This window comes from Eleutherodactylus coqui, chromosome 1 (assembly GCF_035609145.1).
Source record: "Eleutherodactylus coqui strain aEleCoq1 chromosome 1, aEleCoq1.hap1, whole genome shotgun sequence".
NCBI classification, from domain to species: domain Eukaryota; kingdom Metazoa; phylum Chordata; class Amphibia; order Anura; family Eleutherodactylidae; genus Eleutherodactylus; species Eleutherodactylus coqui.
Genome location: NC_089837.1, coordinates 494,137,840 through 494,156,240, shown reverse-complemented (window position 1 = coordinate 494,156,240; position 18,401 = coordinate 494,137,840). Strand labels below are relative to the sequence as shown.

Here is an 18,401-nt window from a genome sequence, read left to right as displayed (position 1 = left end):
GTTGCGGGGGGGAGCGGGTGGGAGAGAGGGAGAGAGATCTCCTTTCCGTTCCTCCCCGCCGCTCCCAGCCCCTCGCCACCCCCCGAATCTTTAGAGACGAGCGGGGAGATACTCAGCTAAGGCACTACTCGCTCCAGTAATGCGCCTTAGCGAGTATACTCGCTCATCTCTATTTATGACTTTATTCTAAAATGTAGTAGTGTTTATATAAAAAATATACAAAAAGGATAATGTAGAAAGGGACATACCATATACACAAACCGTTATGAAAATAAAAGGGATAAAATAATAGAAATCGGTCTTACGAGGTTGAGTTGAGTAGTCCTTGGTGTGAGGAGCACCAACTCCGTGGTCTGACAATTTGGGGAGTGTAAGCTCACAGTTTTAAGGCTTTTCCAAACTGCACCCCCAACCTACCCCCCGAGTAACATGCAGGGTAGGGCAGCCTACGTTAATGCACAGATTTTCCCCAATGGAAAGCCAATTTAATACTTTCAGCCATATTTTCCCAGGAGGAACTCCAAGAGGGAAACTATGACTGCCATATTTCATAGTATGTCTTTATCGACGAACAGATACAAAACATCATATTTGAAAGATGGCTCAGCAAGGATGTAGCTCCACGGGTTCCTGAAATTTCACAACAGGAGCAAATTCATTGGACTTGCGGTTGACTTAAAATTCTGAAAATATAAGTGGTCCAGGAGTACAGCTCTTAAGCCCCATTTACACGCAAAGATGATCGCTCAAAATTCGTTCAAAAGATAGTTTAATTGACAGTTTCAGCGATCATTTTGCATAAACTACTAATAGGCACTAATGCTCATTAGTAGCTCATTATAAATGCGTCACAGAAGGGGAAACAAAAAATTAAAAACAATCACAGAAAATGGCCGTTACTTACTGGATGAGGAGTGCATATAGATGCATCCTCTCACCATGCAGGTAGCTGACTACCAAATGGAGGAGCCAATAACACCTGTGAGGGCACCGATAAAACACCCACTCACATTGCCTCCTGATAATGAGGGGGGTGGATGCTTGGTGTATACCCCCACACATAGTGGATACAGGGTGCCAGACCATTCTGATATATGTAGTTCACCATGCAGACCAGCAACCTATTAATGACGCCATGATAATTCGGTGGGTTGCCCTGTTTTTAATTTTTTGTTTCCCCTTCTGTGATGCATTTATATTAGTGTAGGGACCCACTACAACGCAAGGAGCCGTGAAGTGGTTAGTGGGCTCAAGTATCTTGGCCAACATCCAACCAATGCCTTGCATTTATTATCTATCATTCACATGCAGTGTGGCATTAAGACTCCAGGGGGAGCTCAGGGTGGCAGTACCAAAGTGGTTCACTGTTTGAAATGCAGGGCAACCCGCCGAATTATCATGGCGTCATTAATAGGTTGCTGGTCTGCATGGTGAACTACATATATCAGAATGGTCTGGCACCCTGTATCCACTATGTGTGGGAGTATTCGCCAAGCAGCCACCCCCCTCATTATCAGGAGGCAGTGTGAGTGGTTGTCCTATCGGTGTCCTGCACAGGTGTTATTGGCTCCTCCATTTGGTAGTCAGCGACCTGCTTGGTGAGAGGAGGATGCATCTATATGCACTCCTCACCCAGTAAGTAACAGCCATTTTCTGTGATTGTTGTTAGTAGCTTATTAGCATCATTTGCATGCAAATGAGCCTCTAGGAGCTGTATGCAGAGAGCAGCAGGTGGTCTGTTATCTGCATACAGCCCTTTTGTTCTGTTGCAGGACTGCAGCTGAATACAATGTTATCAGTGCTCCTGTGGAAAAACACAGCGTGCGGTCCCTGGTATCACGAACGAATATCACATGAAATCCATCGTTCGGCAGAAAAGCAAACGAAGGTAGCATTTGCACTGCACGATTATCGCTCATATGGCATCATTTGAACGAATTTTGAGCGATAATTGTTGCGTGTAAATCAGCCTTTAGGTAGCTCCTGATCCCAGTCACTCATGTCTCCTCCGGTTAATAGCAGTATGTTATCTCAGGGAAGTATAGTCTGGGTTTGTGGATGGAAACAATGCTGAGGACTTTATAGACTAGTAATGTTGTTATGGAGATACAAAGAGCCATAGCCATGCTAATTGCCACATCCTGGAAGTTTGTGGCACGGCAGAGAATGGGGTCAGAAAACCCCTTTTCAAGTTACAGGAAGCTTTTTGAATTTTAATTGAGCTTTTCTTGTGGCAGGATGCACACCTGAGCATCTGCATTTAACTAACTTAGCTATTCCAGGCATGAGAATAGATGATACCAAAGAACAGTAGCTGGCATGCAAACATGGGTGAATCTCCCAGTCTCATACTTCATAGCACCCATAGCAGGGAAGAGTCTATGACCGCTGACGAGTTAACATCCCTGGGACTACTATGGGACTCACTTACTACTGTGGCCACTATGGAGGTCACTATTACCAAGGAGTTAACTATTACTACTGAGGCCATCATAGGGGACACTGTTACTACTGGGACCACTATGGGGCTCACCATTACTACTGCAGCCACTATGGGAGTTACTGTTATTACTGGGGCCACTATGGGTGTCACTATTACTACTGCGCCCACTATGGGTGTCATTATTACTAATGGGGCAGTTATGGGGGGTCATTGTTACTACTGAGGCCAACATAGGGAACACGGTTACTACTGGGGCCACTATGGGGTTCACCATTACTACTGCAGCCACTATGGAAGTATTACAACTGCAGCCACTATGGGAGTAACTGTTATTACTGGGGCCACTATGGGGTTCACCATTACTACTGCAGCCACTATGGGAGTCACTATTACTACTGGGACAGCTATGAGGGTCATTGTTACTACTAAGGCCCACAACTTTGGGACACTGTTACTACTGGGGCTACTTTAGGGTGCACCATTACTACTGCAGCCACTATGGAAGTCACTATTACAACTGCAGCCACTATGGGAGTAACTGTTATTACTGGGGCAACTATGGGGTTCACCATTACTACTGCGGCCACTATTGGTGTCACTATTACTAATGGGGCAGCTATGGGGTCATTTTTACTACTGAGGCCAACATAGGGGACACTGTTACTACTGGGGCCTCTATGGGGTAAACCATTACTACTGCAGCCATTATGGGAGTCACTATTACTAGGGCTACTATGGGTGTCACTATTACTACTGGGGCAACTATAGAGGTCATTGGTACTGCTGGGGCCAAAATAGGGGGGGGGGGCACTTACTACTGGAGCCACTATGGAGTCACCATTACAACTAAGACCACTACGGGGCTCACTATCATTACTAGGGTCACTATGGGGGCATTGTTACTACTGGGGCCACTATGGAGGTCACTGTTACTACTGCGGGGCATTATGGGGGTCCCTATTAGGGCACATTAACATAAGCATAAGTGCATTTCGGTCATGAAAATATGCTGTGTACTTGTGTGCCTAAAAATCAATTACGCCTATGTTTTTTGGTCACTCCTGTGTGTCTTCTAGTGTGCAAATACACTGCATATTTGCCCACGCAAAAACAAGCTGATCTGTAATGGTGGCGGAAGCCGGACCTCCACCGATCCGATACTGATGACCTATCCAAAGGATAGATCATCAATGCTTAAGGATAACTCCATTAGCTGCCAGAGACCACAAAGGACTTAGCTATTTATGGTTAAGGATTTAATGGTTATTAGTAGAGATGAGCGAGCGTACTTGGAAAAGCACTACTCGCTCGAGTAATTTGCTTTATCCGAGTATCGCTGTGCTCGTCCCTGAAGATTCGGGTGCCGGCACGGAGCGGGGAGCTGCAGGGGAGAGCGGGGAGGAACGGAGGTAAGATCTTTCTCTCCCTCTCTCCCGCCCGCTCTCCCCTGCTACCCGCTGCGACTCACCTGTCAGCCGCAGCGGCACCCGAATCTTCAGGGATAAGCACAGCGATACTCGGATTAAGCAAATTACTCGAGCGAGTAGTGCTTTTCCGAGTACGCTCGCTCAGCTCTAGTTATTAGCTATCGCCCTTTGGTAGTTTTATTTGGGCCAATACTATGTGGGAAATATAAGGCATTGTTCCAGTATGTGGGTACTAGTATTATTTGGATACGGTATTGAGGTATTATTTAGGCACTATATGGCAGTTTTTGGGTAACCGATGCGCATTCAATCAAAAGTGCCAATTAGGGTTGCCAACCTGATGTTTTCTTTTCTCTAGTCAACATCCAAAAATCACGGAGAGCCAACATTTATTGTTGACACACTGGAAAACCGTAACGCGTTATAAATGATATATGTGTGCAGCCAGGAATACTGCCATGTAGACATTAGAAGCACTTACTGTGACCTGTAAAATAATGATCGTTACAATCACAATGACCTACCCATGCTTCATTAAAAAAATCTTGGAAAAAAAAAAATCGTAAAATTTGCTAAGGCTTCTGTTCACATCTGTGTTCGGGTCTCCATTATTTTGCTCCACTATAGGGACAGAATAATGGAAACTCTGCAGGAAATGGATTCGTCCTATGAAAGAGCACATGGTGTCATCGACTATATGGAATCCATCTGCCTTCTGTTAAGTCATCAGGTATTTTCTTGGACGAAATAGCACATCGTGCTGCGCTGGTATGACTGGAAGTTCTGGATGGAACTGTGTTGGAAGCAGAGTCTCCAATGCAGAAGTGAAGAGAGTCTTAAAGAAACGTTCCAGTTTCAGGATAATATTTCATCCCAGAACCGGAGGGGAGGACATCACTTGCAGTTGTTCTTCTCTGCCGTCTCTCCAATCCAACAGTTCAAGGTCCCTTTTTGGGCATCCAATATGGATGATGTAATCTTTAGACTACCTAATCCCCACAGTGTTAGATTACCAATGCACTATATCTGCTCTCCGATTTGCCAGAACTGTGATCAGCAGTGGCCAATCAGAGAGCAGGGTACACTGTGCATTAGGTAGTTAGAGGATTGTTCCAGTCATTTTGGATGTTCGAAAATGGGGGCGGAAACTGGCAGATCAGCTACAGAGAAGAACAACTGCCGGTGGTGAGTTCTCCTTCAATGGAAATCTAGAGGCTGGACAGACATCTGTCTGGGATGATTTAGTGATCCTGCATTGAGCTGGTGGTTTGACCAGATGACCCTAGAGGTCCCTTCCAACTCTAACATTCTATGATTCTATGACCCTCCTCCCCCTTATGTCCCAAAACCAGACAGTTGCTTTAACTGGTCCTGTATGTCTTATAGAACAAAAAGGGTTTGTGGGCATCAGGCTGCTTTCCACTTCCCTTATTTGCTAATGTGAAAGTCCCCATGCAAAGACAGATTCATACTATGAATTTGCCTTTGCTGATGACAGGTAAAATAGCAAAGTGGATGGGACCAACCATATTTATACCTCCTATTTCCATGAGTCTTATAGTCGCCACTTATGCTGACCCTACACCATTGACGACAAGTCAGGCTAAACTAATCAGTAAAGGGTTTTTTAGGTCACAGATTTATAATCCATTATAGTAGTTCTCATCCCCAATTTTATAACCCCCTTTACATAAGCCCCTGAAGAAACATTTTCAATGTAAAATAAGGTTCTGTAGATAGAATTTAAAAGAGGTGGTCACTTTACCTGTTGTTGATGTATAGGTGGATACTGAAGTCCTGGCATTGGCTGATTTGGTAATTTTGGCATCATCTTCTGCTGAAAGTTTGTTGACCTTGGCAGTGACTGGTTGGAGACAGTATTAACCTGCTGTGTTGAGTCATGTTGAGCTGCCGTAGAACTTTGAGGTTGTTGTGGTGTGAATTGCATACCAGGTTTGGGTTGTGAACCCAAGACCGAAGACACTTGTTGGTTTGATTGGTCAGGGCTATAATGAAATAGAGGCTTAGACATGCCAAGATGATGATCTGCAGGTAAGTGACTGGAAGTCATGGAGTTTTTATTGGTATCCTGGGGCTTCATCATCTCAGCAGGGTTATTCGGAGAGCTACTTTTGTAGAGATAGCTACCTATTGCCTTTTGCTGGCTTCCACTTCCGGGAGGAGTACTCACAGAAGAACCATGTGGACTTAACTGTGGCTGTCGAAAGGGGCTTGGAACCTTCTCCAATCCAAACTGTCTTGATGACTGCCCTGTAGGAGGAACATTAGACCAGCTGGAAGATGTATTAGTCTGGTGTTGTTGAATTAAGTTATGTTGCCTATTGGCTGCCATTTGTTTTAGTTGTTGAGCATGAGATAGTTCTTGCCAATTACTCATACGGTTTACACAAGAAGACACCTGGGACTGGCCTTGACTTTGGGCCACTGCAGTGCTTGGGGAAGCCGCCAATGGTGAACTAGACATGGAAAAAGTTGGCCCTGTAGAGGAAGGTCTCATTTGCGGTGAACCAACCCTCGTAGGATTTAAACATGGTGAATATTCACTTTTAATGACAATCTTGTCCATAGGTAAAGATGATGATGCGTTTCTTTGGTTTTGTTGACCGATGTCTATGTTGAAAGGTTCATCTTGTTTAATTGTTATATTGATCATATTCTCCAATTCAATGTCAGTCATTGGTGGCACCGAAATATAAGTAAACTCATTAAATAGTTCTTGGAGTTCTGGGTCCATCAATTGTTCCTCATTGTCATTTCCATATCTAAACATGTTTTCATGAGAAAGACGGGAATCAAGATGTTTGCTGCATGACAGGTTTTCCCCGGGTTCCTTTTTGATATCCTTCAGGGTTGTATTAAACATGTCATTACTTGTTATGTTGCCATTCTTCCTATGCATCCCCTGTTCCATTGGCATTGCCCCATTGACGGACTGGCTTGATCCATCAACTGCATGGTACATGTTCTGCCCCATCGAAATACACTCATTGCTTTTAATTTTCTTGAAATCGAGGAATGCATTATCGGACACACCGTTCGATCTCTTATTGTTTGTTGGAGTTACATTGACCACCAATCTTCTCTTTAAAGATCCTTGAAGCTATAAAAAAAGGGAAAAACATAAAAACTTTTAGGATGAAATTAATGCCAAGTACATAAATCCATATCATTATTTCATTATAGACATTGATACCCATTTTGAATATCTTATAAGCAGGGCCAGGTCAAGTGTGGAGAAGAGACTTGGAAAAATTGCCTTTAACACTGTATAAACATTAAAAAAAACAAACATTTGTTTTGCTATTTTTTATAGGAGTATACACATAAAAAATAAAACCTTCAAACATTTCAGTTTTCATCCGGGTAGCTACATCAGTCACAACAGGATAATGCTTCCCGTTTTCTGCTGCTCACTTGTCAACTTTGCTGTATAGACTGGAACAGCATGAGCAGAGTCATCCCATTGTGATTAGATGGTGGGCAGTTAATGACCGCTCTATTGTACTGCAGGATGCCAACACTACGCACAAAGGTATGGCTATGTGTACAGCTCGCTTATTAGCCTAATAATCCCTACTTCTACAAGAGCGAACCTAAACAACCAATTACCGTGAATCAGCCAACTCAAATAACCAATCACCGGGAATCAGCCAAGCCAAATAACCAATCACCGGGAATGACTAAATCCAGACAACCAATCAGGTTGCGAATGGTATGCATTTGGGGAGTAATATAGATATATGCTCCCCTGTCACTGCCTGGTCTCTTGGAGAGGGGCTGAAGATCATAATTTCCTGCAGAATGGCTGCCCTAGTAATGTTTTTAAAAATTTATAGCTATAACATTTCAAACAGAACGAAACACATTATTTATCTTCTACGGACTTGCATCTAATCAATAAAACATTTCCCTGAATGCAGGGAACTAGGTGGCGCAGTCCACTTGGTTGTGCTCAACCCTGGGCAGTTCCTCCTTATTATCCTGTCATAGATAATAAAAGATAAGTCGATGATCCCACTTATGTCCTGGTCAATAGTGATCTTAACTCCTAAGTGCTTTTGCAGGGGGTGAAAGCTCCCTTTGCAAGCTACTTGGCGCACCTAGAATAAGAATGCGGATTGCCGATGGGTCACTATTTTCCTACCAATATGTGTGCACAGTTCCTATGCAGACCTTTGCGTCTCCATGGTAACAGGCAACAATCCCTATGTAGTATGATCCTACTGCCATACTCCCTTCGCTCTGTCCCCTTTGTATTGCAAACCCAGACAGGTTCCGGGGCCGAGGCCCACTGCTTCTGAGGGAACCCAAAGTGCGCAGAGACCCAGGAGGGGAAGGGGCCTGGGCTTCCGGTTCAGGCACAGCAGCCGGGCCCTCTAGATTTAATTTTAAAGTCTGATAAATAAAATAAAAAAGTCCATAATCACCTCTCCGGCTTTGTAGGCGCTGCCGCTGTCTGACTTCCAGGGTATGCGATTATGTGACACACATATGATCACTGCGGACATTCCCCCTTCACTTAGATTGAGGAATGACCACAGTGATCACATGTGTGTCAGAAGGTCGCATAACCTGGAAGTCAGACAGTAGGGACAGCAGCGCTGACTACAGCTGCCGGGGAACGACAGAGGAGGGGAGTATTGACTTTATTTTGTCACATATTTACGGTAAAAGGGGGCAAGAAGTGGCATCCAAGTGAAAAGGGGGCAAGAGGTGGCATGCCTATGTAAAAGGGGCAAGAAGCGGCATCCCAGTGTAAAAGAGGGGCAAGAAGTGGCATCTCACTGAAAAATGGGGCCAAGAGGCAGCATCCATACGTAAAAGGGGGCAAGAGGCTGCATATCTAAAAGGGGGAAAGAGGGGGCATTGGGGGTGTAACTACAGGGGATGTGGTTGCTCCCGGGCCCAGGATCCTTGTGTTGCCCATAAGGCCCACCTTCTCCATATAGTAAGCCTAGTAGTATGAATAAAGCATTACAGTTGGGGCCCTGTTACATATTTTGCATTAGGGACCCAGAAGCTTCAAGTTACACCTCTGGGGGCATTATAATTAATGGGGCAAAAGGGGCATTATTTCTAAAAGGTGGCAAAAGAGGATATTAATACTAATTGGGGCAAAAGGAGGTATTATTGCCAACTGGGGCATAAGTGGCATTGATAGAAAGAGGAGGCAATTGAGACTATCGCCCAAGGGCCCACATAGCCCAGGAGCTGGATCTGGCTGTCGATTTAAAATCCGCACCACAGGTCAATTCTGCTGTGGATTTTGTGTAGACTTCTGCTGCACCACGTGGAAGGCATATCTTAGATCCCATCGACATGACTTCTACTGTAAATGCTGCGGATTTCTAGTGCGGAAACAGCATTTCCACCTTGCGTGGATGTCACGTCACGGCGCAACTCGCAGCCCAATTACTTCGCTCAACGGATACAGATAGAAACGTTTCTATCTCCACTTCATGCAGGAAAACAGCAGCAGTCTTCTAATACGATCAGTGCAGCGCTGGCAGCTCGAAGCTCTATGAACGCTAACAAAGGTAACATGATATCAGCTCCGGGAGATGGAAAATGCTCGTGTACGCCGTCATAAAGAGGGGGGAGTTTGAGAAATTAAATACGGTTAAAGCAATACATTTGTGAGTGTGGGATCTTATTTTCGACATGGAGTAGAGTGAATAAATTGGAAATGCACAATAGTAGTAAGATGGGTGAAATGTATTAAAAGGCAGGTTTTCTATGATGTTCAATTAGAAGGATTTTCCAGGAGTCAAAATAAAGAAAAAAATCTATTTATGTATTTATTTTACTTCTTACTTTGATTTAGTCCCCATAAGAGAACTAAACCAATCGTTTGATTGCTTATATAATATACTGCAACACTATAGTATCTGACAGGCATCCTATTAAGATCTGCCTCAGGCACGTCTTAATAGGCTATCATTCATGGCAGCCCTTAGAGCCTTCAGAAGCCACCAGGCTTGCCATGACACCCGCTATCTCATCTCAGTGTGGGGGTTTAGGACATTTCAATCCCAATAGAAACATTTAAATGCCGCCGTCAGAATTGACAGTGGCATTTACAGCATTAACAGCCGCTATTGGAGTTGCCTCCAATCATGGCTGTTGTGGGTAGGTGTCAGGAAGGGGTTCAAGAGGTTGTCCAAGAATACAGTAGCAGTCTCATCAGAACCCTATGGCCCTCAGCCATATAGGACAACTTCAACATTGCACATGGCATATACCATGTTTATATTCATTTTTACCCCGAAGAGGCACTAGGTCTTATTTTTGGGTGATGTCTTATTTTACTTACATAGCAGGCTCGGTCCATGTCCCTTCGGTCGCAGATCCGGCGCTTCCCGCAGTCCTCAGCCGATCATACAACATCACTTCCTGGTTACGGGATTCATAAATTCGTCCTCCAGGAAGCGATGGCTGCAATTGGTTCTTCAACCGCTACTCAACCAATCAATGCAGCTCTGGATGAGCCAATCACAGCCATTGTATTGGTTCATTCAGCGCTGCACTGATTGGAAGAGCAGCGGTCGATGAATCCTGTTAGCAGAAAGTTATGTTGTACGATCGGCCGAGGACTGCGGGAATTCCACCGACTCTGGAGAGCAGCGGTAGGGACCGGGGCTTATTTTCGAGATAGGGCTTATTTTCAGGGAACACTGTAGTAGAGGTTACGGATTTTGCATTGGTTCCCAGAGCCTAAGGGGCCTCTTAAAGACGCCCCATGCTTCTATGCATGTTCAAGTGGAAATGCGCTTAGTTTCTGCCCTGACGTAAGCAAGATCTGATCAAAATGTTTTTGCCAACAGATAGTAAGTTGAAGCGTTTGCAGCGTGTTCTGTTCATGAAGACGCCAACATATGTCATCAGTATGAGTGTCTGGTAGGCCGAGAATGTCCCGGTATCTGACTGGGTTCATTGATAAACGATCCATATGTTGGCATTGCCTTTCTTAATTAATCAGACCGTTCGCCACCTTTCGCAGTTTAATCAGAAGGAGAATGCATTTAGCTGCATGTCAATCCGATTCTTGGCTTCTGATGGCTCGGCGCCAGTTGTATATTTTATAGGACATCTGGTGGGGTGGGGTGACTAAAAGCACATTTCAGTCTTGGCACGGAGAGGAATCATTAAATCAGGTCCATGATTAACAGCTTCTGTATGTTTTTTTTTTGCTGGATGTTGCAATAATGAACACGGGTCCACGTAGAAAATGGTCTTACTGTAGGTCTGCTGGTAGGATTTTTTTTTACTATATTTGGAAGTCGGGAATTCTAAGTTGGTTTTATGATCCTTTATTCGCTAAATGTAAATTAGTGCTTGAAAGGACAATGCGAGGGACTGTATAATTCAGCTTGTAAAACTCTGGAATGGGACAAATATCTACACCATCCATATGCCCCAATACCGCATACTGTCTAAGGGAGCCTTCATTAGAGGTTGGTCGAGCATTACTGGGCACTGATCCTTCATTCCCCAGGTAAACACTCATAGCCTGTTAATGCAGTCCGGTCCATATACAGCTGTATATGCATTCTGTCTAGGTCAATAGGAGCCATGTGTGGCTGTATGTGGATTGGGCTCCTAATGTTGGCACTGAACATGAGTGATACAGAGGTAACAAAGCATAACTTCACTGTGATAAAGTACTGCAATAAGTATCTTAACACAACTAAAACATTGAAAAGCTATTGAAAATGCAAGCAGATAGTGGCAGAGAACTTTTTTAATGCATTTAATGTCAAGTTAAACAGTGTCTTATTTTCGGGGAAACCCGGTAGATGGGGGGGTTCTAATGAAGCGACTATTCCATTGTAAGACAAAAGCTTGATTTTGGTCAACATGGCTACTCAAGAGCCCAAAACAAGTGGTACGAGCAAGAGCTCCATACAATTTCTTAACTTAAGCCAATGGCGTTAGGGTTTAAGTGATCAGATCACTTAGTCCACCCCTTCTACAAAGTGATTTCAACCGGTTCACCCTTCAGGATTTTAATACATATGATCATTAGTGTTGAGCAAAACGAGCCAGTAGAACCCTGTTTCAAGTCAAACGTTGGTAAAAGTGTCATTAGACATCAACCCAAACTCAGCTTTTAGCAAAGTTCTACCTGAAACAGGTTTGTTTTGCTCGACACTAGTCCCGAACCTGTATAACACTGTATATACAAGATTTTAATGGCTCTTAGTATAATACAGCAGTTTTAGGGCTTTTGGTGAACTTCTGGTTTGGTTTGAAATAATTCGAACTGAATCAAACTTTTTGCAAAAGTGTGGTGAACTGGCCAAGCCAAACTTTTGAAGAAGTTTGCTCATCCGTAGTCATCATGGCCAGAGAGCTGCTGACCACGAATTCTGTGGCTCTGATGAGACAATCCTTTTAATCAGGGGCGTAACTAAAGCCTCAGGGGCCCTGATGTAAAAGGTGAGCTGGGGCCCCCCCTCTATCTGTTTCTGTACCCGTACCCATACTTAAACTATGCTGCACAGAGGCATAACTTGAAGCTTCAGGGCCCCAATGCAAAACCTGTAACATGGCCCCCAACTATAATGCTTTATTCATAGTACTGGGCTCCCTATATGGAGAAGAGAGGCCTTATGGGTCCCCTAAGGCTCCTGGGCCCGGGTGCAACGGCATCCCCTGCACCCTCTATAGTTACGCCCCTACTTTTAATACACTCACCTACACTGTGCCATCAAAAGTCTTATCAAGCAAATGTCAATTGTTAATATTCAAGTCCCATAAGCCAAAAAAACATGCCCCATAAGTAGACGTTGGGTCACACTGGTTAAAATCACCTGTGAAGCATAGACTTTTGAGATACAGAATCATAGGAAGGGTACAGATGAAGGTGCCATGCTTTCCAGCCCGCTGATATAGACATTCTCACAATACAGTCCAAAGTGGTCCCATGTGTTTTTGTAATTAAGGATATTGTATTGTACCATTGCGCTCTCCAGGACAAAATAAGTGCATGTGTCAGCAGTTTTATTCTTTCCTGAATAAAGACTTGTTGGCAAACACAGAGGAACTGGTCATCGGCCCAGCGCTGGAAACATACACCCCACTGGGCTGCGTGTATGTGATAGTTTGTACAGAGAAACAATGCTCAATGCTCGCTTTTAGGTCACGCTTACTCTTTGTATTGTTTTAATAGCCCCAATAATTGTTTTTAAAGGTTACTGCTATTTTCGTCTTCGCCTCATCACTGTGGAATTCTTGTCTGTTTTCTTGAGCCTATATCAATTTTACTTGGGAGAGAATAATGTGTGACTGTTTACAGATGGAGTCGACTGCTTTATAAAAGTGGAAAAGGTCTGATTACTTAATAGTGTAATACTGGAAAACTGTGCTAACTGTGTTGGCAGAATAGCTGAGAACATGCAAATGAGGAGACAATGCTTGGTGTACAGTATATGTTTTAAACAGCTTTTTGTTAAAGGCTACAGACACATTTGGGGGCCACTTTTTTCATTTAAATACATGTATTTTGAGCTGACAATCATTTTTGCAATAGGGTTTAATTAAAAATTTTCTACCATGTGACTTCTGCAGCTTCTACATATCACTGTATATTGAAACTGCAGTCAGAGTCGCAATAGGGCATTGTCAGTGAGGCTGGACTGACGGCTTAAAGTACCTTTACACAGGCCAATAATTGCCTGAATAATTGCTCTGGGACTACGCAGAACCCCCTGATTTCTCCCTATATAACCCACTGGAATCAAAAGGCTACCTCTGTAATACAAACCTGTAATCTAAAAACAAACCCCTCTTTGTAGTGGCCCTCCATACTGGCTAAAAGACTGGGATTCCAAAGACAGAACCTTAAGAAGTTAGTATCATTTTGCTATAGACCCTATCCACTATCTACCTTGTCAACATAGTAATATAGGTGGATAGGTCACTGCCTCCCACAAGATCATCACACCCTTCTCCTACTGCTGAAGTCCTCATTACCAGGATCTGATTGGCTACAAACTGTTTCAACTCCACCCACATGACTACAGGTCCCTGACATAGACTCTGTCCTTACTAGCAACTATTATATAAGTGGGATGGTCACTGCCTGAAACAAGATCATCACATTTTTTTCCTACTGCTGCCTTCATTTCTATGATTTGATTGGCTTTAATTGTGCTAACCCCACCCACAGGTCCTCAAGGAGTTAATCATATATGTGATCAGGTGACTTCCACCTGGAAGATCGGTATACTTATCGCAGCTAATTAATTCTACCTTTGTCCTAACATTAAAAACCTAGATGAACAAGCATGTGAGTCTATTGACATCATCTATAGACCTCTATGTGATCTGTCCATCTGCAGGGCGGAGCTGCCAAGTAATAAAGGGGCACTCAGGTGAGAACTACAGCAGTGGGACCCCCACTGATCAAAACCTATGTCAAAAGTTAGTTAAATGTGTAGTTACTCTTCAAAAGGGGTGCCAACATCTCGGTCGGACATGGCTACGATTGGATGATCGCCGTATATGAGGTGACCAGGAGGATGAAAATAACCAAGCGCTCCTGGCCTATGCGGTTTCCATAACTCCCATAGAAGTCATTGGGGACCACGGAAACAGAGTAGCATAGCAAGCATCTGCACCTACCAGAAATTAACGGCATATCCTGTGGATATGCTGAAAAAGTCAAGATGGGCATACCCCTTTAATTCAGTATTGTATACTAACTTATTGTTATCACTTTCCAAAATAATCCTTTAGATGAGAAGAATACCCGATGTTGGTTACATAACAATCCTAGAAGTAGACGAGGGTATACTGTATGCGACTTCCAGCATGCAAAGAACATGTTTGCCTACAGATTGATTCTATTAGCTGCACATTGTCTCTTGGAATCCAAACCACTTTACAGCAACCACTAAATATTTAATTCAATTTAGAGACGTAACGCCCCTGAGTATATCGGTTTACTAGGGATCGTGTCATAGTTTTCCTCAGACATTATTACTTCAAGTTCGTCTACTTTATTGTACAGACTTCTAGCATTAGTCACCGTAGAGTTTAGAGGTTTTTGGTTATTTTTTTAATTTAAGTGTATCCCCACGAACGGTTCTGCCAGTTCTAACTGTACTAACCCCTCCCACCGCTCCGCCCCCATTTCCATTACTTAGTCCCAAGTCAATGTCTTCCCCTCTATCTCTCTGATTGCCCTCCACTTCAGTCCCTAGTTTAAACACTCCTCCAACCTTCTAGACATCTTCTCCCTCAGCACAGCTGCACCCTCCCCTTCCCTACGGTAAAGTCTGTAGCCAACAGCATAGACCCCCCCAGTTCTCCAGGAACCCAAACCCCTCCTTCTTGCACCAACTCTGGAGCCACTTGTTTACCTCCTTAATTTCCCGCTGCCTTTCTGGTGTGGCACGTGGTAAAGGTAGTATTTCAGAATACTCTTTTGAAGGTCCTCGCCCTAAGCTTATATCCTAGTTCCCTGAAATCATTTTAAGGACCTTCCACTTACCTCTAACTTTGTCATTAATGCCAATATGTACCATGACCGCTACATCCTCACCAGCCCCTCCCAGTAATCTGTCAACCCAATCTATGATGTGTCAAACTCATGCGCCAGGAAGACAACACACCGTTCAACGATTTGCAGCAGATTGCCCTGTCTGTCCCCCAAATGATTGATTCTCCCACTAACAGGACCTGTCAAGCCTGCCCTGCGCTCCTATTCCCCTTCCTACTGGAGCAGGCATCCTCCCAGTGTTTCGAGTGTATGTCGTGGCAGACTACAAGACCCAGAGACCTTATCAGGGGACAACACAGAGATCTCTCCCAGGATTACTTTTTGAGCACTGAATTGGCAAGTGACAGAATTGGGAAGGTCTGCAGAGTCGAGTGGTGATGAAAGCAGTCGTCATGGTGGTCTGCACCAGTGTATGAAAAACAACAACTAATGACTCCCAATTAGAGCAGACTTGTAATCACTTGAGGTAACTGCACTGTAATCACTATGACATTATAAGGCTGGGTTCACACTGGGTGTATTCCCGGCGGAAATCCCGCGGTTTGGCCGCAGCAAAAGCCGCGAGATTTCCGCCGGGAGAACCGCCGCGGAAAAACCCGCGGCGGCTTTGAAGCGGCCTGGCCGCTCGCTCTTCTGCTGCGTCCGGTGCTCCCATAGAGGAGAGCGCTGCCGCAGCGGAATGAAAAAAAGAAGGGATATGCTGCATATTCTGAAACCGCGGCTGCGGCCGGCGCAGCCGCGGTTCCAGCCGGACTTACCGCAGTGGATTGGCCGTCCCGTGTGGATGAGATTTCTGAGAAATCTCGTCCACATGGCTGGCTAATCCCGAGATTAGCGGTCGCGGGCGGATTCGCTGCGGCAAATTTCCGCACGGAATTTCCGTGGCAAATCCGCCCTGTGTGAACCCAGCCTAAAACTGGCATCTGTTATATGATGACTGCATTACTTAGAGGTATACTAGAGCTGAGTCACTGCATTAAAACAAGCTTGCCATGCTGTCTTATAGTATGTGTGTTAGATTTTGTTCAAAGGGGGAGGCACGTTCCTTCATTCCTTGCAACAGGGCCCTTTGCACTTTGTATAGACCTCTGATTAGAGTATAAAATGATGCCTACCCGAGATCAATACTAGATAGGCTGAGCAAAAAGTTAAAAATCAAAGTTTTTTTTAGCCAAATCTAACACATCAGATAAGTTGTTCTTGCCTGGTGGTCTATCCTGTTCTAAGGTATGGTTCAGGCAGGTCTCACTGATGCCACCAATGGAGTTGCTCCAGTCTTGTCCTCCTATATGTTGCACTTCGACAAGTTGGATCGATTGTCTTTAGAGAAGGAGGTTGTGCACGAGGCATACATGGGCCTCTGCGTGCCAGATCTGTTTTATTCACATCAATGGATGATTGAGGAAGTGGTTTTTGGAGCAGTAATTGAAGAGGTTTCACTGAGCAATAAAATAATAGCAGGAATCATTTCGCTCTGCCAGATACACACTGGCGTTAATCGCTATTCAAGGGGGAAAAAAAGTTTTTTTTATGGGCATGATACAAAGTTCATCAAGAAGAAGGGTAAGATAATTGGCTCTTCCTGGGGGGTCACCTGAAAGGTAAAATTAAGTGAGACTGAAGTATAAAAGGCTTTTCACCTTATTGTATGGGGAAGCGCTGCCTGCTTTCCCCCTAATAGTGTAGCAGTTGCAGCCGCTTGAAAAAATGGCCGAACGCTGCAACTAAGCCCTGCCCCCACTGGTCTAGGACCTGGTTGAGAGGTCGATAGGGAACAGGCCAGAGGTGCACTGAAGCATCAGGAATGAGGACCCTCCACTGATAGGGTTGTCACCTCTGTCACAAAAAAATACTCACTGATGTAAAAGGGGGCATGGTTTGGGGTGTAGATTATGACAACTGCCTCTAGTTGTAGCCTCAATACTAAAAGTGCCCCCAGGAGTAGCTGAATAATAATAATCCCCCCAGTAGTGGCCTCAATTTTAATAGTGCCCCCACCATCGGCCCCAATAGTAACAGTGCCCCCAGTAGTGGCCCCAATAGTCATAGAGCCACTTCTTAGTGCCCTCCCCGGGGAAGGGCAACAACCCCACAGCATCAAGTATGTCACTTAAAATGGAGAGATGCGAACAGAAGTACCATGGTAGAGGGGGCTCTTACCTCTCTTGAGGTCAGCAGTGATGCGGATTAGCCTGTCACCACCAGTGATCAGTCCCATGATCGAGACAAGGGAGAGAACAGGGTTGGTCCCGCCTACTACGTTAACTTTTGTGACTGTTCTAGGTGCTCTGAAGCCGCATATATAAAGAATTTTAGTTGTGCCACTAGAGGAGTGGGCGCAGCATCAGGAAGTCACACAACAGCAGCCTCAGTGGAAGAGCCAGCAACAGCAGTGGTGATGAGGTGACAGCGTTAGGAGAGCGGCCTAAGCTGCACGTGCAGCACTGTCTCCATGCTGGAAAGCAGCACGGGAAACAAAAAGGGCCCCGATGACCGAGGCCAAATGTTTAGAGACAGCCAGGAGACTACAAAAGGGCCTTGATGACTTGGAGGCCGAAGTTCACTGAAAGGACTTTGATGACCGAGGGTCGAAGTGCAAACAGCGGTGCGATGATCTGCTAAGGAGAGAAAGAGAGAGAGTCTGAAGCTATCATTTGGGGACATTGTAATTGTTGGATGGCTCGGAAGTTTAAATCTGAAGAAAAAATGCTGCCTCCGCCTAAGTCTGTCACCACCGGGCCATAAACACACCCCTCACCTGCTTCATTATAACACTTTAATCTGATGACACTTTATAAACTGCTTATGGTAATTCCGTCAGGGCAATACTCATAGCAGTGTCCATAGTCCTAACAGTAATAACCATTCTAAAAGTTTGATTATGTCCTCCATGGTTCCAGACTCATAGTAGCACCCGTATTACAAGCCATATATGCCTATAATAAAAGCTTCATAGTAGTGCCTATAAGATCAGCCTCATAGCGGTCCTCAGGTAAGTGATTGT

General features: G+C 44.6%; 1 protein-coding gene across 1 annotated transcript in view; it reads right to left on the bottom strand.

The window, feature by feature from the left end:
* The window catches only part of MAML2 (mastermind like transcriptional coactivator 2), a 148,345-nt gene that overhangs the window by 64,091 nt on the left and 65,853 nt on the right, over positions 1-18,401 (bottom strand). Inside the window, exon 3 of the mRNA XM_066586622.1 lies at positions 5,636-6,991. Within this exon, the coding sequence (XP_066442719.1) occupies positions 5,636-6,991 (1,356 nt within the window). The remainder of the gene's footprint in view (positions 1-5,635; positions 6,992-18,401) is intronic.